Genomic DNA, 26007 nt, shown 5'->3' on the forward strand with positions numbered 1-26007 from the left:
TTTTTTTTTGCATTTCTTTGATACATCGTAAGGTTGCCAGATTGCCCGGTTTTATCCGGGTTTGCCCGGATATGGATATGGAAGAAGTCCGGTCCGGACCGGTTGCCCGGATTTCATTGGAAAAGCCCGGATTTTGCCCGGGTTTATTCTCATTTTCATTCTCAAATCACACTTTAAAAAACAAATAGTGCTATATTTTTTTATTAATGCGCCCAAAATGAAATTTTCTGAGAAATTTCCATAAAATAATGATGAAAGGTTTTTTGAAAGCTTAAAATACGATTTTAAATCGGTTGATAAATTTTGATGAAAAAAAATTTTTTTCAACTACTTTTTCATGATTTTTGATTACTAATTTCTAGGTTTTGACCAAATTTGCCCGGATATTGCCAGGATTTTGGTCGATCATTTTGAAATCAAATGCCCGTATTTTCCCAGGTTTTTAGATAAAAATAGCCCGTTTTTTCCGGCCCGGATACTTGTTGAAAAAATTCTGGCAACCTTAATATATCGTGAACGGTGTATGAGCTAGTAATCGCACTAACCAAAACTCTTTTTTCTAATCACAAAACGATACAGCATAGTTTTTCAAACCTTTCTTTCAACTTTTTGCAAAGATATTTGTTATAAAATAAGCTACAACTTTGCCGAGGACACAAACATTCTATCTGTTATTCTTATTGTGTTCTGTTCGATCGAGTTAGTAATAATACACCTATACACCGTTCACGGTATATCGATGAAATGCAAAAAAAAGTATGTCGATTTTTCATACATTTTGCCGAAAATCTCCATACACATTTCAAGTCCTTCGCGCCAGTTCGTGCTTCTGCCGAATGACCTGAAACTTTCAGATAGTCATTTTCACCTAAAGGCACCAATCTAGGGGGTGCCGCGTTGAAAAAAATGTTGTAAAAATCATCCCATACAAATTTGGGCCAGTCTATTGTACAATTGGTGAGTCCGTTCCATGATATTTCTTATTCATTATTACTGAAATGATGTTTCAATCCGGGTTTTTCTACCCTAGTATTCTCATGTGGTTTGACTAAATAAACATTCAACACAAGATACATTTAAAATTTATAGATAGATTTAATTTAACCGCAATGTTTTGGATTTCTGTGCAGAAAAACTTCGTTTCCATCCACAGAAGGGCGAACTCACTATAGGGTCACCATAAAAAAACACAATAAATTTTAGCAACACTTTATTAACATGGAAACGTATGGTACTGTTGTCCACGTTTCTTCCTTCCTTGGTCCCAGTTGTCTCTGCGTCCAAAATCGATTTCAAGGAGAAATAAAAACGAGTTTCATGACTTGAGTGAAAGTCTATCACCCTGTAGAACATTAGGAAGTAAGCAAGGATTTATCGATAAACTAAACCCAGGAACTTAATAAAAACAGAAACCAGAATAGTCATATTTGCCGCTAGTAGTATTAGTGTCATAATTCAGAAATTGTCACTAATACTTTTCAATTTTGGGAACATTAACCTTAAAAACGACCGTGTTCATCGGCTGGCTGCCCAGTTTTTGCACTGAAATTTGTACCGAGAGTTTTTGAGGTTAATTGTCCCGACTCATCTGTACACGCTCAGCAAGTGTGCGTAAGAAATGTCAAAAACAACTCTATATTCGTAACCAACCGATAAAAGCTTCTCAGCTGCATGCATGATGAATGATTTTGAATTCAAAGGTCCAATTTGTTCATGGCGTATAGAATTCCCACAAGAAATTTATTTTTTACCGGTGTAGAAGTTTACACGTGTGTCCGTGTTGTTTTTTCCCAAAATTATAAATATCAAAGCATGTTCGAATACATGCGCCGTTCTATATTTGGTTTACTTTCAAATCTTTTGGATAGAAGATCTGATACCTGAGTACAAAAAAATGGATTTATTATATTCAACTTTTCAACAAAATTTTGTCCAGTGTCACAAATGGGACCTCGAATATTGCGCTCCAAAACACTGCTAACGTCGTTGTCAGTCCGATGGCACCCCATATCCGATACAACATATCAGCAAAGCTGAAATGCAGAACCGTCTTCACATTTGCCAAGGAAGCCAGCACCAGGACCGTGGTATGCATGAGATACATGACGTAGGACAGTTTGGCCAACGGTTGCCATATCCCAGCGCTCAAAATGTCATTCACGATCCCTCCTTGGCCGTTGATGCTGGCAAAGATAATCCACATCACACACATGGCAAACACCGACCTTCCCATGGACTCAAAAAATGCATCTGCTACTAGAGAGAACGTACTGAGGTCCGAACTAAAGAGCTCGAACGAGGCGTACCAAATCAGTCCCAGTAATGCTAAGCACGTCGCCCAACCGATTGCGTAGTATTTTTTTGGTAGAGTCACACCACTTTTCCTAGTTATGTGAAGGATGTATCCGAAGATCAGTCCCCACAGCCAGACTGACATCCGGGCATGGGTAGGATAGTACGTGAGGCGACTTCTTCCGAATCCTTCATTGGCGAAAAAGTTGAACCGAAACTCGTTCACGATGAACGTTGTGAATACACAGAAAATGGAAAGCAGTGCCAGGAATCCGATTCCCCAAAGAACTCGTTTGCCGTAACGCCAAAGAGGGTAGATCAAAGCCGGTGCAATGATGTAAAGCTGCATATCGACGGACAGGTACCAAGTATGACTTAGGCACTGAAATTGAAAAACAACCGAGTGTTAAAAAGGTGTATCGATCGAACAGAAATTGTTGTTACCAATTCTTCGGGGTTCACATAGTTTTGTATGTGCAACAATGTGGACCACCAATATTTAGAGCACGTGACCTGCATTTGATCTATCAGCCATTTCCACATGACTCCTTCACCCATGTACATAGTGAGGGATACAGTAATCAGTACCAGTGCTGCCAGAGGAGCCGTTATACGAATGTACCGATGAAGATACAGCCACAACGGGTTGAACTTCTGCTTCTTATCTAACTCCCTGAGCATACTGATCGCAACGAACATTCCACTGAGAGCCAGGAAAGTATCCACGGCCAGATATCCTACTATCCAAAACGTTGATGAAACGAAAGTATACATGTAGTTTGTTCTTGCTGGCGGATTGCCAACCGGTATGATCAACATAGTTTCGTGAACGTGCACAATGATGATCCAAATCATCGAGAGAGCTCGAATACCGTTGACACACTCGATCGTATCCCGTTGCTTTTGAACATCTTTCGACTTCGGTGCAATGTGAATTATGCTTCGGATGTTTCTGTACAGCGAAAAAGCACTCATCAAGGAGTTTACTTCCCGGTCCAGGAATACCATGGCGAACTCGTAGATTGTGCTTGCTAACACCAGGGTCGCAATGATGGAAAATATGACGCTGAAAGAAAAAGAGTCCAACGTTCATAAACTGTTACAGATCATTGAAGATGTTTAACGGATTAACTCACATAGCAGTGATCACTCCACCGTGATATTCGACGGATCGATCTCGATGGCAAAGTTGTTCAGCATCGAAAACGTCCAACAGCACTACTCCCTTGGTCATTAAATACTTCCCAAATGTATCGTGAACAGTTTGCGGGTCACAAAAGTGCGGTACACAGATGCTGGATTGTAGGACTGGCAGATCGTTTGGCAGGAACGAGTAAAAGGTACAGTGCTGCCCTTTGACATTTTCCCATCGATAGTTCCGGCACTGGTCGTAATTTCCAAAGGTCATACCATTTCCGTAGTAGAGTCCAGACGGTACCTTTCCCCAGGAATCGTACCCTAAAAAATAGTGGCATTGCATTCGGGTTCAAAAAAGCTTACTTCTCACTCACATTCTTGGGCATATTGATGCCGTTGCAGATAGCCCTGAGCAAGGTCACTTAAAGTTTTGACACATATTCTATCTCCTTCGTTTTCAACCAGCGGGACATCGAACTCCGCTAGGAAATCGACGAACCCACGACTCAGACCGGCTACTTCATCGACGCTGAATTCACCGCTCCTCGGTTGAGTTTGATTCTGCAGCAAAATCCTCCTCTGTCTATCGACTGCTTGAACAATCGGATCGATGGAACTTTGCTGAGCTCCGGAGCCTAGCAGGCAGCTCAGCGCTGCCATAAGCCAAAGCAAACGCATTCTACACACCTCTGACAATGAAACTTAACCACCGACTGGTTCGATCGAAACTGAAATCAATCGGCCTTGGGGTCGCATGCTTCAGGCGTGATCCAGATTGCCTGTTGGGATTTTTTCTTCTTGCGGCAGCGATAAGATATGGCGCGATTGTCTATTTTGGTTCAATTAATATCAGCTGAGTATTACTAAAATCAATTCAAGATAGATTAAGTATTTCTGAGGTTTTTTTTATCGATTTTGATAACAGTTTGGGAAATCGGTTGTTTTTTGTTGCTGATTTTCAATACCAATGCAGTCTAGTCTACGTTAAAGGTACGTATGTGATGTTGACTCATGTAAACATAAAATAAAATGCAATGTATTTTGAACTGACTCTGGCACTTTTTTGCATTGATCTTATTACTTTTTAACATGCGTCTGGCTATCACGGCCCACAGTTGGACAGAAAACAGATATTCATGAAATAGGATAAGTTTATTCAAATCCTAACTGCCAGCTTGAAGAGAAAATTATAACTAAATAAAGTCAAATAATAAAATTTATAGTCAAGCAACTTCGCCGAAGACACAGATGAGAAACAATCTATCTTCTGGGCTGCAGGCAATATTGACCAAAACTGTTTCTACTGGGCCACTGTGCGGTCAATCAAGTGTGTATAAGAGACAAATTCTCACCTAACATCAACGATGATAGTAATCGCTTACACAACTGACCATTCCATCAGTAAATATATAACTCTGGATGAGGTCGAACCTGAACTAAGGCAACTCAATAAATCCTAGAGTGCGCTTTTTGATGACGACACTCTAGTGCACTGGCTAATTAATTAGATACAGTCGTGGAGCCTGTTAGGAGATACGATGTAAGGGCAGCACTTCTGCTGCAACACTTCTGCTGCCTTGTTTGCGGATTGCATTCCAAGGCGGGCCTCCCGGGTTTGCTAGTCTGGGTCCATGGATGCAAAGGGACCACTCATGTTATACTACACATATATGTCCTAATCCTTATATTCCAACTGGGACCGCAGTTTTTGGTTCCTTCCCCGAACTAGTTGAACCTCTTAATAGTGGGAGGTCAAACTGAGCTGGTGCGCTCCACGGCAGTACTCGTTACGGATCCATATATCATCAACAACCTCAACTCAACACGACTCGCTGCACAGCCTCTCTTCTAACGAGTTAAGATCCGACATCTCATCTTGTTGACAAGAGATTCACATCTTTAGCGAAATTACCCAAACACCTTGGGCACCTCTGCCTTCGTCTGCCAACTCTTGTGTCTGACACCTTTTCATCCACGTTTTGACTTAAGTAACCGCAACTACTCGTTTTACGAATTGGATCTAGGAGGACCTTGAACGCAAATCGAGTAGTCGACCTCACTTCCTCCGGTCGCATCCACGATACCGGGCCATGTTCAGCCAGTTGATTCGCGACTCACTGGTAATTCGTTCTCTTGTCGCAATTCAAGAAGTTGACGAAACGCCTCTCCTCGTGGCTTTCGTCTTTTACTCGTCTTCTCGATCCAATCCGAGACGAGACTCTACCTCGCATTTCCTCGTGTCTTGAAAGTCCTCTTACACTCCACCTTTAGACCAAATTAGAGACGAAAGAATACTTCGCCTCTCCTCGTGACTTAAGGTTCACATTTCATCCCTGTTCTCTTGTTCTCCAACTGAGACCCGACCTCTCCTCCTAGGACTTGAGGTTTGGGCTCCACATATTTTTCCCGCCGTGTATCGTTCATTTGGTGAATCAGGGCTAAGCTTCCCGATACACGTGATGACCCCTCCTTGTTCTAGCAACTATGCATTGGTACCAAGGCATCCAGTAACACAACGCTTGTGCCACACTCGGTGCGCAGGCTGTCGCAACCTGTCTTTTTTTAATTGATCATCCATGTAATAAATCCTTTTTATGGGTTGCATTCCCAAGCACGACGGGCGACTGAGTCCCCCCAGTATACTACTCTGGGTCCATGGGTGCAATTGGTCGACTCTAGATGCTATGTGTTCCTACGCCACAAAGTCCACCTCTGGCCATAATTCCCGTCCAAAACTCTAGTATATATACCCTGCTTGCCTCTTGTTACGATTCAAGACTAAGGACCTCTCCTCTGATGACTTGAGGTCTGGCCTTTACTCGTAAATCGAGACTCGCTTGATTACCACGACTATCGTGCGATCCACCTCTGTTCGAGAGCACTGCAAGAGACCAATGACTTCTCCTCTAACGACTTGAGGTCTTGGCTAGAGGCCCTCTTCTCTTCACCCGCCCGTGTGCTGATCGAGCTTATACTGGACACGCACCTGTCACAGCACACGTCCGAGGCTTTACGAAACTACTCGGATGATTCCCGGCGAAGACGTCATCCTACACCAACTCGAGTGACTCACACGCCGACGATGTGAAATAACTCTATCCGAGAGTATTTTGCGGCATGAATACTTTTCTCCCTACTAGTTCGACTTCGGAGAAGGTAAAATCTAACCTTCGTAGCTTCCAGAAGGTAAAGTCTATCTTTGTATGCTTTACTGTTAGGTTCGAACGCACCATTCTCAGATGCTCATCGGCGAAGGAGCCACCCTACACCGGTCACGAACTGGTGCTGGTTCTAACTACTCTGCAGGGCCGTCATGATCCGGGTGAACCCATCGCTGACCACACGCCAATGGTAGAAACCTTAAATATCCTCCGCACGATGTTGTCGGCTGTCGTGTCTGGTTCGCAGACGGCAAGCATGTTAGTGCGTACCCCTTCGAACCTCGGACAGTTGAACACTACGCGCTCTGGTTTGTCAACTGTGTCACCGCAGGTTGGACAGAATGGCGAGGCCACATGTCAAAACCGAGATGAAGCATCCGTGACCAGTCAAGAACTGCGTCAGGCAGAAATCAACCTCTCCATGTTTCCAATCCAACCAATATGCAACGTTAGGACATGTTTGCTACTCTGGGTTCATGAATACAATGGAAAGACTCATGATATACTCCGTGTATACCTCCTTCTCCCCAAACTCCACCTGGGGCCGCAGACCAAGTTCCCACCTCGAACCGTTTTAACACACTATGCTTCAATAGTGGTTGGTCTATTCGCACTAGTGCACTTCAAGGCAATACTCATTAACGAGACCACTTTCAGCAAAACCTTCCATCCTTACGACTCAACGTCTGAACTCTCCTCTAACAACACATAAACCTCTCTTCTTCGCGACTCCAGGCTTGATCTCTCCTCTAACGACTCGAGATCCGACCCCTCCTCGCATCGACTCGAGGTTGACCTCTCCTCAGCACGATTCAAGACCCAATCTCAACTCTAGCGACTCGAGATTTGACCTCTCCTCCTTATACCCCCCCTCTTGTTGATTAAAGGCCTGATCTCTCCTTTTGCGACTCGAGACCCGACCTCTTGTCGTGTAAAGACTCAGAGTTGACCACACAAACCTCTCCTTCTGAGGACTCGAGGCCTGACCTCTCTTCTTACGACTCGAAGCTCGTCCTCTTATCTTCAGGATTCGAGGTGTGCCGTGTGCCGATCGAAAGCAGCTAACCCTAGACTCACGGCTGGCGCAGCTCATGCACGGGATTTAACGCAACGACTCGGATGATTCCCGACCAAGACGGCATCCTACTCAGACCCGAATGGTTTAGCCAGCGTAGCGTCGAGAGCCACTCTACCCGTGGGTATTCCTCAATCGTGGAGCAACCCTTTCCCAACGATTTCCACTGCGAAGAAGATCAAGTCTTATCCCCGCAGCTTCGGTCGTTGGGAACCGCACTACTCGGATACTCCCCGAAGGCGGAGCATCCGACGTGCGAACGCGGCGTACCCACGGCATCCGCTACGCAGAAGATGTTGCCTTATCTTTGTAGCTTCAAACCGTGGAATTGGACGCACACAACTCGATAGCCCCCCGCCGATAGGGTCAGTCTACTCCTACCGTTGTCGATTAGATTCTAGGCGACAATCGATGAAGAGATCCTCATTCGATTCAGGTACGTTTTAAGGGAACTTATCGGATGAGAGAGCGACGATGATGTACGAAATGAGCGACTTGCTTGTCAGGTGAAATCCGCTATATAAACGTTCAGGAAGTCAGAATTTCCTCGGCACGGAAAACCTAGAGCATGAATTTCGGAAAATACCCTTGGAGCAGAGTAAAAAGAGTTAGCCAGTTGAGCTGGTGCAGGAATCATCCGAGTCGTAGCGTAAAGTTCCGGTTCCGGCGAATTACATGATGGGCTGAAGTGTCTTCTTAAGTCTTTACGAGGAGAGGTCGGACCTTGAGTCGTTAGAGTTGAGGTAAGGTCTTGAGTCGCTGTTACGAGAGATCGTTGAATTGCTTGAACGAAGTGGCACCGAAGGTCAGAGCTAAGTGAGTAGTGGTATACCATAACATGTCGGTCGTTCGATTGTACAGATGGGCCCAGAGTAATTGAAGTGTAGGTCTTCCACGTATTCTTATTGTACGAGGGGTAATAAAATGTCCACACTGAGGGAACTTGTAAACATTTTATTGTTTACAGATCTCCTGTCAGTACATCAAATACTTTTGAATTTCGGACATTCTATATTATGAAATTCTATAAGTATAGTTTAAACTTTCAAACCTTGTCTTTTAATTAATTCTTAAGTAAATATTTGTCTAATGTCACAAATGGAATCTCGAAAATGGCACTCCAAAACACTGCAAACGTTGTTGTCAGACCGATGGCACCCCATATCCGGTACAATATGTCGGCAAAGCTGAAATGCAGAACCGTCTTCACGTTCGACACCGAGAACATGAAAAGAACTGTCACATGTATAAGATACATGACGTACGACAGTTTGGCCAACGGTTGCCACATCCCTGCACTCAAAATGTCATTCACGACACCTCCATGGCCATTGATGCTAGCAAAGATAATCCACATCACGCACATGGCAAACACCGACCTTCCCATGGACTCGAAAAATGCATCTGCCACAAATGAAAAAGTTGTATAATCTGTTCGAAGGAACTCGAACATGGAGTACAAAATTAGACCCAAAAATGTGAAACAAGCCGCCCAACCGAATGCGTAGTATTTCCGCGGTAGATTCACTCCACTTTTTCTGGTGCTGTGAAGAATGTATCCGAAGATCAGGCCCCAAAGCCAGACTGACATCCGGGCATGGGTAGGATAGTACGTCAAAATGGTTCTTCTCCCTCCCTCATTGGGAGCAAAAATGTTTAACCGAAACTCGTTCACGATGAACATCGTAAAGACACAGAAAATAGAAAGTAGTGCCAGGAATCCGATTACCCAAAGAACTCGTTTGCCGTAACGCCAAAGAGGGTAGATCAAGGCCGGTGCGATGATGTACAGCTGCATATCGACGGACAGGTACCAGGTATGACTGAGACACTGAAATGGTTAAAATCAACGGTTGAATTATATGTTATTGAGTCTTAGTTTTGATTTACCATATCATCCGGATTAACATAGTTCTGAACGTGTAGCAATGTAGACCACCAATATTTAAGGCAGGTGTCTTGAAGACGATCCATCACTGGCTTCCACAGTATTCCTTCACCCATATATGTGGTAAAAGATACCGTAATCAATACGAGAGCTGCTAAAGGAGCCGTTATACGAATGTACCGATGAAGATACAGCATCAACGGGTTGAACTTCTGCTTCTTATCCAACTCTCTGAGCATACTCATCGCTACGAGCATTCCACTGAGTGCCAAGAAAGTATCCACAGCCAAATATCCCGTCATCCATAGAGTTGACGATACGAAGCTAACCATGTAGTTCAGCCTGGCTGGCGAATTGTCCACCGGAATGCTTCCCATGCTTTCGTGAACATGCACCACGATGACCCAAATCATCGAGAGTGCTCGAATACCGTTGATGCACTCGATCGTATCCCGTTGCTTTTGAACATCTTTCGATTTCGGTGCAACGTGAATGATGCTTCGGATGTTCCTATACAGCGAAAAGGAACTTAGCAGAAGGTTCGCTTCCCGTTCGAGGAACACCATAACGAATTCGTAGACCGTGCTTGCTAACACTAGTAGAGCGATGATGGAAAATATTACACTGGAAGAGAATTATTGCTAGTTTTAAAATTCGGTTATGCTGATGCGAATAAACTTACGTAGCAGTGATCACTCCTCCGTGATATTCAACGGATCGATCGCTGACGCAAAGTTGATGGGGATCGAAAAGGTCCAACAGTAGGACACCTTTGGTCATCAAATAAGCCCCATATAAAACATGAACGGTTCGTGGATCGCAATGATCCGGTACACAAATGCTGCACTGAAAAACTGGCAAATCATTCGGAAGAAACGAGATAAAAGTACAGTGCTGCCCTCTGACATTTTGCCATCGGTAGTTCCGACACTGTTCAAAATTTCCAAAGGTCATACCGTTGTCGTAATACAATCCGGCCGGTACCTTCCCCCAAGAATCGTACCCTGAAAAAACGAAGTTCAATTTAGGTTTAAAAAAAATACGTTTTTAGTACTCACATTCTTGACCGTGTCGTTGTCGTTTAAGATAAGCTTGGGCAAGCTCGCTCATTGTATCGACGCATAGTCTATCGTCTTCATTTTCAACAACGGAAGCATCAAAATCTGCTAGAAAATCGACAAACCCTCGGGTAAGACCTGCTACCTCATCGACACTAAACTCTCCGTTTCTAGGTTGAGTAGTATTTCCTTGCACAATCCTCCTCTGTTTCTCGATTTCTTTTAAAATCGGACCACTCAAACTTAGCTGAGCGCCGGTAACCTCTAGGAGGCAGACCAATGCTACCAATAGCTTAAGCATTTTGAACACTTGAGGCGTTCAATCGTAACCAACCCGTAGTTCCGTTGAAACTGAAAGCGTCTACAGCTTCGGTCGATATGGCAGCTATCCGGAATGTCTAGAAGGGGATTTTTTTTCCGGCAACCGATAAGATACAGCGACGCACGACTGACTTATGCTACGGTATCATCAGACACCACCGAGGTGTTTCATTCAATCGCCTAATTTGAGATTAACTGTGGGAAACGTTTTTTTTCCTGTCTAGACTTTGTACGATTGATAAAATTTTTAAATGATCGAGCTTATCCGCACGCGCTTCTGGGAAGTCAGTTTACTTTTGTAACAGACAGGGTAATTTTTTTTTTAATTCCAATGAAGCATTCAATACTTATAGGAACAATATCAAATGAATGTAATGAAAAAAATTTCGGTTGAAGTTTTCAGACACTTGACCCACTACAAAAAAATAAATATACTAAGACTGACGCCTAGCTACATTTTGATATTATTGTTGTTGAAATTGTTTCACAAATAACTGAGATAGGGTGATTTTTCAATCGATGCACATCTAAGTACATGATTTGAGTTTTTATGCAGTATTTTAGTCATTTCAACCGGATTCCGTTGATTTGTTTTGTCGATTGTACTAATTTAGGAGTAATCAACTAGTTCTAAAAGTTCAAGTGTTCGAAAAAAAGGATATCAAAATTGTATGTATGTATGTATGTATGAGAACCCACCAGTGGCTGATAGGTCTTTCGACCCGAGGCGGTACGGGAAGTCTCGATCGCACATTCAAATATTGTTAATACTTAACTCATCAACAATAATTGAGGCACAACCAAGGGGTCCGTTACCACTGGCTTGGGACAGGTTTGACTCATCTCACTCCCTTCCAACTGTTCGAAACAAATAAAGAATCCTGAAAAGGTACCTATTTAAGTAACCTACTCATGATTCCCAATTTGCCGACATACTCCGGCTGGCTTGAACCCACAATCCATTGTATATCAGTCTTCCGATCGTTTGATGTCCTGTCCGATCCCCCCACTAAACCCCATAATAGAGTTAAGCTATTTTAATATACAATCAAAAAAATATTTACATGTTTCAACTCATGTTTTATCTCTTACCTTGTTACAATTTGCCATTCCCTTGCATCGTTGTACTTACCCCTGTACCCCTATAATGGAAGCATTCTTATTATTATATCAAAAAACAGTGCTTCAAAACTATTTATCGCAGCATGCCGAGTTTTCTGACACTGATTTGAGATCCGAGAAATTCACTTTGCCACCCCAGCACACCATAACATTGCTTTAAAAAATCATTTTAAATGCCGAATGCAGAGCCATGCTCTGCATCCCTACACATTTTCACACCATAATCTGCAGATTTCAGAATTCGCGGACCATTATTGAAACACACAACCTCCTCTTCCCCGGTAAAGCTTGTGAGATTGCACTACAGACGCGCAAAGAAAAAAAAACGACTCAAACCTCTTGCTCAAAGTAAATTGGAGTACATTTAGAAAAAATCCTCCCCAAGCCCGTTTAAATAAATTACTTCCGGTGATCAATGTTCCTGTTGACTTCCGGCTACACTTTTTCAAAAAATTCATTAAATAATCACTATTACAAAAATTAATTTAATAAAAACAAATTCACGACCGAAAAAAAAACACGTGCGGTGTCATCAAGACAACGCCTACTTCATCGAAAAAAAAGGATATCAAAATTTAAAAAAAAAATCCTTAAAACAGGTTGTCTGTGCCCATTAGTTCTACAGGCAAATTTCATGTCGTACCTAATGTTTCCCGATTTTTCCCAATGGTTGCACACCTTGAAAGCCTTCTAGAGGCTCACCAACGTATGTGGTCTTAGAAGTGGATATTCGATACGCCCACATCGAAGAAGGTCTTTCATAGATACCGTCCTATGCAGAAAAACCTTTCGTGATTATTTCTATGGAACTTGCTAAAAAAAATGTCGTTTTGGACCCATAAAAAAAAAAATTCAACACATTTTTTTTGGTTTGATTTGAGAACAAGAATGAGAATAAACCCGTTCAAATCTGGGCTTTTTCAATGAAATCCTAAAAACCGGGCCGGACCGGACTTTTCCCAAATTTTCCATTAAATATCCTGGAAAAGGATGAAACCGGGCAATCTGGTAACCTTACTCTAAGGGCATTAAGTACCAACAAATGCTTGCATTTATATCCTTTCGACTCTAACAGCCTCATTTAATCTTTTTAATTATGTTTTTTTTTACAATTGAAAGATGGGTTTTCTCTTTCCAAATGTGTCGCGATTTTTTAATTCATTTGACCGGGGTCAGGTTTTCGCCAATTTTCGACTTTATCTTATCGTGTCGTTGCAATTTTTGATGAAGGCATTGGAGCTATTTGCTGAACGATTATTATTCTGAGTCAATCAGTCTGATTGCAGCGTTCTCTCAGTACTTTCATGTTCAAATTATGAATGCTGTGGGCCTATTTGCGATATTAGCGATATTGAAAACAACGGTTGCATTCAATAGTTCCAGTGAAAATGGACAACATCAAAGCAGTTTCATACGGTGGAAAAATCACTCCCTGTTGGCGGAAAACTTTAATTTTGGTTTAGAAGAAGTATCGAGACTTAGTCGTGGTTTTGTCGATTTCCTTTCGACATTTGAAGACCCGATATTGGTTGGAGACGCTCAGGACTGTGTGGAAACTATACGACATCTTGCCTTAGCCTACCTTCAGGGAGATCAACATGCATTGGAATGTATGATGAAAATAAGTCTTCTACCCTTCTACCTAAAATCTATATTTGATACCTTTATTCGATCTCTTAGGGTACGATTCGTGGGGAAAGATTCCTTCAGGACTGCACTACGGCAATGGGGCAAGCTTCGGTAATTACGAACAGTGTCGGAACTACCGATGGCAGCATATTCGTGGTCAGCATTGCACTTTTGCAGCCTTGCTCCCAAACGATCTACCGGTTCTGCGGTCCAGCATTTGCGTTCCGGATATCTGCGCTCCCAAAACAACGGAGGATTTGTACGGTTCTTATTTACTTTCTCAAGGCTTGACGCTGTTGGAGACGAAGGATCCCGATAAGGTCTGTGTCCAGGATCGTTCCATTGAGTTCAACGCAGGAGTCGTTGTTGCTATGTAGGTGAAAAGATATGAAACACAAACACTGTTCAAACAGTGTTACATCAAATCTTATCCAAAATCATGTCAATTTATTCCTGTCTTTTAGAGCTTTGTTTTCGATAATAGGAACACTTGTTTTGATGAGTACAGGTTACGAGATATCAATGAAGTTGCTGTATCGTAAAGCGAACCCTGTTCTCGCTGCCTTTGCTATTCACAGCAACATTAGAAGCGTTCTGCAGATAGCTGCCCAACCAAAAAAGGAGTCAAAACAAAGAAACACCATCGAGTGTGTTTATGGTATTCGAGCTCTCTCGATGATTTGGATCATCGTTGTTCATGTACACGAAACCGGGCTGGAAATTCCAGTGGATAACGCTACGGCTAGAGTAATGCATATGGCTAGCTTTTTTTCCTCTGCAATCTGGTTAACGGGGTATTTTGCCGTGGATACATTTCTAGCTCTTGGTGGGATGCTTGCGGCAATGAGTATACTCAGGGAGCTGGACAAGAGGCGCACAATCAATCTACCGATGTTGTACTTGCACCGATACATACGTATTACAGCTCCTCTAGCAGCTTTGGTACTCATGAGCGTGTCTTTTATCAAATACATAGGGGAGGGAGTCATGTGGAAAGCAGTAATTGATCCAACACAAGAAGTTTGCTTGAAGTATTGGTGGTCCGTCCTTCTCCACATACAGAACTATGTCAACACGGAAAATATGGTATGTCTCATGAATTTGTTGTTTGAACCTCACAAACGATTTCTGCTAATTCATCTACAGTGTCACGTACATACCTGGTACCTATCAGCGGATATGCAGCTGTACCTCATTGCACCGGCCTTAGTCTATCCACTGTGGCGCTATGGTAAACGAATTATTTGGGGAATTGCATCCCTGGCATTGCTATCCATGGCCTGTGTACTAACAACGTTCCTCGTCAACGAGTTTCGCATGAGCGACTTCGCTGCCAGGGGAGTTCTGACGTATTATCCAACGCATGCTCGGATGTCCGTCTGGTTGTGGGGACTGATCTTTGGATACTTCCTGCACTACAATAAGAACAAGAAAGTCGACCTTCCATCACATTACCTTGGACTTGGATGGAGCCTCTGTTTCGCCATTTTAGCTCTGACCATCTTCTCCTTCCATAAGGTTTTCAACTCGGACCCAGCCACTTTTTCGTACATAGCGGATGCGTTTTTCGAGTCAATTAGTAGATCGGCTTTCGCCGCATGTGTTCTGTGGATTATCTTCGTCTGTTCCAACGGCAACGGTGGAATTGTAAACGAAATTCTCAGTGCTGCAATGTGGCAGCCCCTGGCGAAGCTGTCCTTCGTCATGTACCTTCTACATTTGCCGATACTGCAGATCGCCTCCCTGGTCACCGTCAACACTGTCCTGCACTTCAGCTTCGCTGATCTGCTGTACAGAATATGGGGCGCTATCGGATTGACCGCTACAGTTGCCCTGTTTTGGAGCGCATTGTTTGAGATTCCATTTGTGACTTTAGATAAACTTTTACTGAATCAATGAGTCACCGAAAATTTTAGCTTCATTTATGCTGAAAATGCATTTAGACTTAGTGCTCTATTTTTTTTTATACACAGGTTATATTATGTACATGGCATATCCAGCAAACATTTAAGAAAGTATATCACAGGAACAACATAATTATTCAAACAAATAAACCAGCTGGAAAGATTGTATTAAACTTACCAAAATAACATATAGTTTCAAAAGTGGAGGTGACATATCTACAATGACAAGAAACAAACGATTTAATTTACCCACAAATCGCGTAATATACGATTTTATGTAATTTGAGTAAAACGAAAAAAAAATTTCCTCGACCGAGAATTGAAATCCAGTCCTTCGGGTTCGCTGTTCGAGATCTTACCACAATGCCAACTCATTAGTTGTTGTGATCCACGCTAAAGGTCTATAGGTGAGATTTTCTTTTTACGAACCGGTCAAGGGAAGAAGGAGAGAGATCGGATACAGTGTCAATTGAAAGACCGCCCATTTATCGTAAATCAGTTCACTTTTAGATAGCTCAAATTGCTTATGTCGAATTTGCATATTCTCAACTTTTTGGAGACATAAATATTTAAGAACAGACCAAACTGCTGTCTGGTTCAGTTTTTTAGGCAAAGCTTGTCGTAAATGAATGCGATAAAATATCGCTCAAAACCAACGTTTTTACGATACTTATATAAAATGTCTTAATAGTCGATTTGGATTATCATTTCTTAATGATTTCATGTTAGCTTGAATACATTGTACATGAGACTGCCCCAAATTTGTATAGGAAATTGAAAACCTGTGAAATGTTGTGCTCTGAAGGCTAAAATTTATTCTATGCTTTTTTTAATCAAAACACAATAAAACGATGAATAAACCTTCATTTAAAAAGTGTATTCGGAAAAAAAACAACACTTTGTTTTGTGAATAACTTTTGAATGCAATGATGAAATTTTCAGCGAAGCTACCTGATAATATTGTGTTTATATGTGCAAATTTGTGTGATGTTTTGTTTAGTGGTTTTTGAGATAGCTCCCAATGCAGGGGCGGTCCTAGAGCTGGCCCTTGGGGGGGGGGGGGGGTGATTTTCCAAATTTTCGAAAATCAGTCAATAACGTAAATATAAAGTTTATTTGGAAAGAGCGAGTGGGGGAGAGGGGAAGTGTGCAGTTTCAAATGAGACTTAAATATTTGCTGCACACCGGACCCGTGCGAAGGACACGTCCATGGGTGAGGGGTTTCGAATTTCAAATTTTGTTTGAAATAATAACAATACCAAAAAAGACGACAATAAATAAGCAAATTGATTTCTAAAACAATATACAAACCCATAATCATCACACAAACTCGGAAAAAAATTACTGGTACGAATTATTAATTTTCACCGATAAGGTCAATAAATTCAATTAACGAACAAAATCATGGTGATTAAACTCTTCATAAACTGAAATATAATATAAAGATAAAAAGATTAGTTTTTAACATTTGGAAAAGATTTGTTTCTAATAAAAACGTCTTACCAAAATAATTCAAGAGATAGAATTTTGGTGTCTATGTTTTAATGATTGATTTAGTATATTTTGGTTTGCTGAACTCGAATCTTCAACTAGATTTGTTTATCACCTCTCGTTTTGGTGTTTATAAATTTTTAAATGAATCAGTTTTGAGTGAAGTCAATCATTGAAAACTAATGAACTTACAACGTTACATGAAAAAAGACTGATTCTGAAAAATCTAAAGTTTTTAATAATTCGGAAAGACAAGTATTTCTGACATTACTAAAGAACGTTTTTAAAAACAAAGATTTTATTCCATTTAAAAAAATTTGCCTAAGTCTGAAAAACGATTTGGTTTCTGCTTTGAGAAATATCTTAAATTCAAGGTAATCACTACTTCTTTCAACATTCTTTAAAAGTCTATTATTTTACATAATTGGGAACAGTAAACAAACAGAAAAATTGATTTTTTTCACAGAAGTCAAAATTACTTGCGTTCTTGTGGAAAGAAATGTGGTATGAACCCATATTCCGAACTTTAATTGTTTTGTTTAAAAGTTTTGTCAGAAAAGTGCAGAATTTACTATATAACTTTTAACCTATTTGAAAATAATCTCGGGCTCCTACAAAAATCGAAATTAGCTCTTAAATTCTTTTCATCTAAAAAAAAAATGTTAATTCTGTGGCCTTGTGAATTGATAAATACCCTTTTTAATGTGGAGTTGAATATTTAGATAGAAAATAGAGGCTGAAATTGGGTTTTTGAAAAATAATTTCATATCAGTATAAAATTTGTTATGATTCAAACAATTGTTTTTATCTAAATGATTAATCATCAAAGTAATGGATGAACTTGATAAGATACACTTATTTAAAAAAAAAAAAAAAACAATATTAAATACACGACCATATGCACACTGCTTCTCCTCTTCCCTTAAAATTTCATTGAACTAAATTAGAGGTTTGTATTAAAAAAAATGAAATTAGAGAAGTTTAACAAACTTTCTCTACATACATATTTTGATATCCTTTTAAACAACTTTTACATCCCTTTATAAAACAAATATAATATTTACTGCGAACAATTCTTGATAAAAAAGATCATTTACGTTATTTGTATATTCAGCAGTTTAAAAATTATCAGTTTTAAAACTCTTTAAAGAATCTTCCGATATAAATGTACTTTTACAAATGAAAAATACACACATTTTTATAGAATAAAATGTGAAAAAATTCTCAAGTTGTCTACAATATTTTTCTTGAGTATCTATATATCGCCGAAAAATTCTCACCAAAATTTTAGTGATTCTCGTTTAGCAACAATACCTTTGAAAATCCAAACATTTATTTGAGAAAGTGTAACCAATTGCTATGAATTTAAAACTGAATATTTTATTATTTTTCTGAAGTATATTGCTGAATCGTGATTCGAAAAACCGAATTAATATTAACTCTTGTTTCGATCCTTCAATTTCTAAATATAAGTTTAATTTTAAAACAAAATCATTTAAATCAAATTCTTGGGTATGCAGCTTTCGGTACTTTATTTTTACTGGTTTTCTCTTAAATTTCAAGCTCTCATAGATTTTAAAATTTATTGGAACTGAATTGAAAGAAATAGTTACAAATTTTATACGAATGATTTAGTAAAAAAGTGAAAAATCGTACTTTTGCTTCGTACTCTTAATATGTATATTATCATGTACTCAATATTTTCAAACTTATTTTACAATTTAAAATTTAAAAAAAATTAAGAAAGGGTTCATTTCTCAAAGCTTTTACTATTTTACAATGAAAAGTCTTAATCAATTTTAATTGAAATAACGGATTTTTCAGATTCAGGGTGGATTTGCAACTTAAATCATTAAGCTGGATTTCTACTTAAAATATTAATTATTATTGTGTTGATGAGCTGCAGTATCGACGATATAATTGATGTGAATTTGGAACTTCAGCCGTGTTGGTCAAAAAATTAGAAAAAATATCTTGAGCGATTACCTACCTTGTTCCCGAGAAAACAGTCCAGTGATGACGGGATATTAATATCAATGATTTGATCTCATCTGGGACAAATTAATACATACGCTTGTTTTTGGAGCCTATGTTTTAAAAACTATTTTCGGAGGTTTATTCTTGAACTCAATTTTAATCAGATTTTGTTCAAAAGTAGAGCTTTTGATATTTTTAGAAAATTGAATAGATACACGCAGAAAAATAGAAATTAGTTTCAAACGAAAGTGCCACGAAAACAAAGGATTTTTTCCTTTGATTTTGGGACAAATAAAAATTACTTAGATTCAAAAACATTTTCCTTTGTTTCGAAGAAATGTTTTCCTTTGAATCAAAGAATGTTTCTTGATTCAAAATCTGAAATACTTTGATTCAAAATCTTAAATCCCTTGAACCTATAGCATTTCCGTTTGATGCCATAACATTTTCCTTTATTTCCAAGTTATTTTGATTTTAATTCGAAAACATTTTTTCTTTGTTCTTATTATTTACTTTCGTTTCTACCACAGGTACCACAAATGTTTCATTTCGAAGAATAATAATACATTTTATTTTTCAAATAATTTATTTATTTAAAGTTTTGTTTCCGGAAGTTTACCTGTAAAGAAGAGAGGAAAATAGAAAAAATTCAAATTAATAAAACACAAATGAATGACAAAAATATGTTCCCTAAAAACATTGAATGAAATGTGAGGAAGGAAGTTAAGCACTAGCAATTTAAAGATTGTAGTTTGACAATATATAATATTGAAGGTACTCACATTTCAACATGCTAACATTGATCTGCAGCCGAATTTTTGGCAAACAAGCGGATCATGTTATAAACTGGGCAACTTGGAATTTAGCAGCTTTCAATTCGTTCCTTCTTCAGAACTAGTCTTCGTCAGCTGAATAGTTGACCTAAAACTAATTAAAAAATTTAATAATTCACTCCAGATATATTTAAAGAAAACTCACCAAAATTCCTCCACGGCATTGAGAACTTTACGCCACAATGTTTTCCATCGTTGTTGGTTTCGAAGAAAATTTAATCAAAATCAAAGAATTTTTTCATTGATTGTAGCACGAATTTATTGTCTTTTGATTTCAAGTACAGTACATCAATTCAAAATTCTTGTACACCAACTCAAAATAATTTTCTTTCCTTTTGATAGAAAAAAAATTAAATAAAAAAAAATAAGATTTAGATTCCAATAACACAAGAACTTTGATTCAAAAACGTATTTCTTTTGTTTTAATGGCACTAGTTTTCTCTGCGTGTATGAATGTATAAAAATGTATAAAACATATACGGTCAGCAAATTAAATTAAACACTGTAAGTGCCTTAACAAAAGTAATTTGGTGAAAATCGGTCTAGGGAATTGCAACTTACAGCGGACCCAATTTTTTCTAATTTTAAGAATTTAAGAAATTAGTAAATTCTTTTATTTAACAATCACACCCACGGAGTGGAAAATTTTGAAAATTCGAAAGAACACCCACTAGGAAAAGTTCGAAGTTTTTATAGAAATTCCAGCGTTTGCGAGTGTTTTGTAACGGATTTTTGCCGCTTGGGGGGGGGGTGATCACCCCGATCACCCCCCCCCCTCCCCCCATAGGACCGCGCCTGTCCCAATGAAGAAACTTTTGATTTTAGTATTTGGGCAACACGTGCGTCATCTAAAATGCATACTACAACCAAGGATGGTCTAAATCCACTCGTTCACTCAATCGCGACACACTCTTCAACGATTCACTCAAGCGCTCTTTCGGATCTCGCGAATCTTCGTCTGAACCGAACGCTGGGGGAAAATAAATAACGTTGATCGAATCTGTTTGTGAGTGCTGCTGGTTTTGAACGTTGGGCGCTTGCGTACGGGCAGGTTTGAATCATGCAATGATGCAATCGTCGACTTTCCTGGCTCCAGATGTTCGTTCGCTGATCCGATTCAACTGGTTCAGCTGAAAGAGGGAATCGGATCGGCAAATGATTGGCCCGTCGCTGGTTCAGATATCTTTCAATCGCCGCACACAGTATTTAACAAAAAAAATTCATTGCGGCCAAACGGTACACGGTAGACATTTGATTTCTTTGCAACATGTTCATATTTTTTTATGATCTTTCATATTTTCAAAGAAAAAACTGATTTTTTTGCCAAAGGATATGAAAAATAAGTTAAAACTTTGATGTAATCACAAAAATATAAGTCCAGTCTAGTTTGGCTATTATTTCGATGCTATTTTGAGTCAAGTAATTGATAGCACAAGGCTACAAAGGACTTGTGATATAGCTCAGTTGGAAAGTCCGTTGTCTCCTGAGCCGATGTCCGCGAGTTCGAGCCCAAGAGTAAATATCGAACAGAGGTGTACCAGATAAGTTTTTCAATAACAATCCGCCAACTGCAACGTTGATAAAGTCGCGAATGCCATAAAGATGGTAAAACGACTATAATCGAAACAATTAATTAATAACAAGGCTACAAAATTCACATTTTTCCTAGGTGCTAAAAATATAAGAGCTTATTTTGACTTATTTTGGAGGGCTGATTCCAAATAGTAACTTGGTTTATCAGCTCTTAATTTCGAGATAAAATTTGAAAGCAAGTAAAAATACATTAATCAAATTTGGGTACTTTTTTGGGCGGGTATTGAAAGTTGTTGAATGAGCTCAAATATTCATCGTCAAATATTTAATGACTTCCTTGAGTGATGTGAGGAATAGTTGTAATCAAATCTTTTGGTTTTTTTGCATAATTCAATTTTTTTAAGTGTTGTATCTCTGAAACAAGAACATTCAATGAGATATAAATAATTGATTAAAAAAATCTTTCCATGTGTTTCCAAGTACGCTTGTTTGTTTATCAGTTATCAAAAATCAATTTTACCCAAAACTGACCAATTTTAAAATTTATACACGCCATTTCAAAAAAAATAAAGGTGAGAGACAAAATAGGACAAATGTTTTGAATTTTAAGACGCAAAATTTTTCCAAAATCCGTTTTTGAAACAAAGGTACCAAAAATGCTGTTTCCCTGTGTTATTTATTAATATAACATTGAAGTTTAGTTCGGATTAAAATTTGTTCAAATTTGAAATTAAAAATGAGCTTTTTTTTCATCACAAAAGGCTAAATTTTGATTAAAAAATAACAACACTATGAAAAAAAATGGCAAATGTGGTAAATATATGAATAATTCATGATGAAAATATTATAAACTTATGATTAAACCATCGCAAAGTTTAGACAAAAAATTTCAAAAAAAAAAAATTACGAAAATATTGGAAATTCTATTAAAACTGTGAGTAGTTTCCAATTTGTTGATGCTTCACTTGATTTTTTCAATGAACTTCATAGAAATAGCGCCATAGAAAACCATCAAAGAAGTTTTGGTTAAAATCACAGAATTCGAGAATTTTTTTTCATCAAAAACACAGTTATTTTTTTTGGAAACCTTGGGCTTGAATAATCAACTGTTTCTTGTCTTAAATCATTCTTGATGGAACTTGAAACTTGCTAAAAGAATTGAAACAATTTTTTATAATTTTTCATGGATTTTTCAATACATGTTAACAAATACAGTCGAAAAACGGAAGAATACACAAAAAAGTTTTTGATAAAAGTAGTTTCTGAATTATCAATTTCATAATCCAAACAACAAATCAAATGTATTAATGATACTACTCATCATCAAAAAGGATCTACCTAATGCTGACGCTCGAGATACTTTCAAAAGCGCCCGAATGCAGGCAACCAAACTGTAGCAAAACCAACTTTGCAAGCAGAACGAATGATCGGATGCGGTCGAAAGAATTGCCATCATCAATCGCTGGCTGATTATTTTCGTCTGCGATTCTTCTGTGCAGAATCATCTTCCAAAGCAATCGCTTGATGATTGGATCATAGCATCGCAGACAGGCAACCCATTCGTCTCCTGATTGAACTAAAGAGGTTGGCCGGAAAGTCCGATTGGTTCGCTCACTGAGTGCCATCGTGTGTAATTTTTTCGAATGCGTTCGGGGAATGGGTTACCTCAGAGGGTGAGAGAATCATTTTATGTTCGTCGATTTATTCGCCAATCACCATCCTTGACTACAACCACCCGTTTTTTTTAATCAGGGTAGTTTTGGATTACGTTTTCTGTTTCCTATAACTGGACTTTCAGAACTACTCAAAGTTTTGAATTTGATCAAAGTTATAACAAATTAAGCCGATTGTTCTCGTTCAGCACAAAAACAATATATTCGACTTTTTATCACTTCACCACAGTTTTTGCGAAATGTCACGATTCCAGATCCAACTTAAACACCGTATATACTTTGTGGGAGCTGTTGAAGTGCCTTGCAGTTTTCAGACAGGGGACTGAGATAAACGGAGAATCATCGTCAATGATCAAACAAACTTTGCTGCCAATGATTGAATTTGTTATAATTTGTTGCAATTTGTTAGAGAGAATTAGAAGGTTTAGTTAGAATGAGAGAAACCGGTGCTCAGAGAGAGTGAAAATGTGCTAATTGTTGCAAATTGTTGCGATTTGTTAAGCGGTTGTTGAATTTTGATCATTACCATTCCAAATGCAAAGAATTCTCTCTTCACTGCAATCCCTTGATTCATCATGTCAATCGTTATGGAAGACTGAGTGATTTGCAGTTTCCACAAATCGTTAGCGTCCTCAAGTACTAGACATTAAATTTTTAAATTTTTTCACCTTGTTTATCTTCTGGAAACTTGTCAACGAAAAGTTTGTGGTTGGAAACCTGCCACATGACCGCTAAAGAGTTCGTTTTGCTGTCTATTACGATTTTCTTTAAAAAAATATCTCACCTCTAGCAGTCCAAATATTTTACGCACTATTTGACCACCGTTTTTTCTTTATTTTACCGGTGGGCGGCGTTTCTACCTTGTAGAAATGAAGTCAGGCCTGTTTATTAGTCAGCAAGACGAACCAGTCAGAAAAAAAAATCTTTTTTATCACTTCCTCTATTGATGTTTTCGGAGTGTGCTTGAAAAAACCTCTCACATTCCTCAACGTCATGGAATCAGTCATCTTCTCTTTTATTCAAGTTTTAGCTGACCATTGGATCCTCTAGGACTTCTTAAGCGTTTTACCATATGAACTTTGGTCAAATAGTTGATTTCCAGCTGTTTTTGGGTCTCCCAATGGGACTTTTCTGGATTTTTTTCGATCCTGCCCAAAACATTTTGTCAAAGAACTTCAGTATTGGACGCTATCTCAAAAATCACTTGACAGATTAGCATCATTTTATTTACACGTACACATTACATTACTAGGTAGCTTCACTGAAATGTCATCAATTTTCATCATGCATTCAAATGTTATTCACAAAACAAAGTGTTGCATTTTTATCGAATAGATTCCTTATGTAGAAATGTATCTATGATTCCAAATTTAAAGAAAAAATGATTGAAGTGTGAAGTGAAAGTCATGTTCCTTATCCCCTGTGGTTATGTGATTTTTAAAATTTGTCAAATTTGTTCCTCGACACGGTATTTCATTCAACAAAAGCTTTTGTGATTTTTTTTTTGAGAAAAAATTGAATTTAAAAGAATATTTTCCCATAAAGGATATAATGATTAATGAACACATGAAAACGGGATAAGAAATCCAACTCTCCCCAACAGTTTCGTCTGAACTACGCTCTGAACTAAAATCCACAATCAAATATTTGAAAAATCTAAAGATTTCGCTATCTAAAGCATCAAAAGTGGTTTAAATCGGTCATTATTTGACGAAATTGCATACATTTCAAATTGAGTGTTCCGGTCGGGGCGGTCGATCATATTGACGCGTCATTAACATCCCCAACTTAAGCCAACTTAATGTTTGTTTTTTTTTGTTCAGCTCGTTTTGTGGCGCTTTTATTATAGTCATGAAAAATGCTTATATTCTTGTTTAGACCATTTGTTTTCAGGTAGTTTTGAAAACGCTAATAAATCTTTTACTAAACGTACAGTAGTTTCTCGATTTTATCACGGTCAAAACAAATTTCACCGTGAATATGGCGAAACCGTGAATTTGGCAAAACTAAAAATTAAAGTGGAAAAAGGTATTTTTATTGTCTTTAAACAATAATTTATGCTGTTTTCAGTAGTGGAAAAGTTTTGTATCAATAAATTTAGAACATAGGATGTAATTGTCAAAGATTTCTAAACACAAAGTATCGATTTCAGTTCGAATTATTCTTCTCTATAGCAATTTTAAGATTTTTTCTTGAAATAAAACCATGTAGAATATCAATTTGATAGTCTACATCTAATTAAAGTGAATTATTTAGTTTTTATGGAAATTTAACAATCGTTATCTCTTATGTCGATTTTGAAAAAAGAATTTAAAGAAAAATTCACCAAAAAATTCTTCTGCATATTTCAAATTTCAATATTTTAATCTTCACACCTTTGATTAACTAATAAGTTCACCTTTTCAAAAAATATTTTGAAATTTGCTCAACTTGAACTTTTAAAGTGTGTTTCTCGAAATTTGCTTTATGGGCAGATAATCCTTTGTTTTTCCTATGTAGAAAAACAGAAATCTTAGTCTTTTTAACATATTTTAAGGCAAAGCTAGCAGAATTTCATTTTGATCTTCCAAAATTATCCATTCAGACATTACTTAAAGCTGTCCCATCAGGATTGCGCACGCCACCAACAAATTATAAAAAAGAAATCAGATACACTTATCTCTTGTCAAAAACGCGTAAATTCACCCACATGTTTATATGATTCGCATAACCAAAAAATTTTTCTGTTTTAGAGCTGCTAACCAAGCACAAATAAAAACACTAGCACAAGTGTGACGTTGAAATATTTATGACAATATTACAAGTGTTGGTAAAATTTAAATGATGATTTTTTAAACACTATACAGCTAAAGTAAGCTATATACAGCTAAAGTAAGCTATATCAGCTATATCTTAACATAAACCATAAAAAAT

The 26007-nt window shown here is 38.3% G+C and overlaps 3 protein-coding genes across 3 annotated transcripts; 1 reads left to right on the forward strand and 2 right to left on the reverse strand.

Annotated features, from left to right (window-relative positions):
- Positions 1-1909: 1909 nt before the first annotated feature.
- LOC129759693 (nose resistant to fluoxetine protein 6-like) lies at positions 1910-4126 on the reverse strand. Its single transcript, XM_055757208.1, has 4 exons — positions 3804-4126; positions 3429-3750; positions 2737-3358; positions 1910-2674 (listed from the first exon to the last, which is right to left on the reverse strand). Exons 1-4 carry the CDS (start codon positions 4105-4107, stop codon positions 1910-1912), a joined length of 2013 nt encoding a protein of 670 aa, XP_055613183.1. The 5' UTR covers positions 4108-4126.
- Positions 4127-8728: 4602 nt separating this feature from the next.
- On the reverse strand, positions 8729-10927 carry LOC129749262 (nose resistant to fluoxetine protein 6-like). Its single transcript, XM_055744202.1, has 4 exons — positions 10612-10927; positions 10236-10557; positions 9556-10177; positions 8729-9496 (listed from the first exon to the last, which is right to left on the reverse strand). The coding sequence occupies exons 1-4, from the start codon at positions 10910-10912 to the stop codon at positions 8729-8731; spliced, it is 2013 nt and encodes a 670-aa protein (XP_055600177.1). The 5' UTR covers positions 10913-10927.
- A 2442-nt stretch (positions 10928-13369) lies between these two features.
- On the forward strand, positions 13370-15831 carry LOC129759703 (nose resistant to fluoxetine protein 6-like). Its single transcript, XM_055757218.1, has 4 exons — positions 13370-13664; positions 13735-14056; positions 14148-14769; positions 14830-15831. The coding sequence occupies exons 1-4, from the start codon at positions 13370-13372 to the stop codon at positions 15580-15582; spliced, it is 1992 nt and encodes a 663-aa protein (XP_055613193.1). The 3' UTR covers positions 15583-15831.
- Positions 15832-26007: the final 10176 nt, after the last annotated feature.

Source organism: Uranotaenia lowii, chromosome 1, assembly GCF_029784155.1.
Source record: "Uranotaenia lowii strain MFRU-FL chromosome 1, ASM2978415v1, whole genome shotgun sequence".
NCBI lineage: Eukaryota > Metazoa > Arthropoda > Insecta > Diptera > Culicidae > Uranotaenia > Uranotaenia lowii.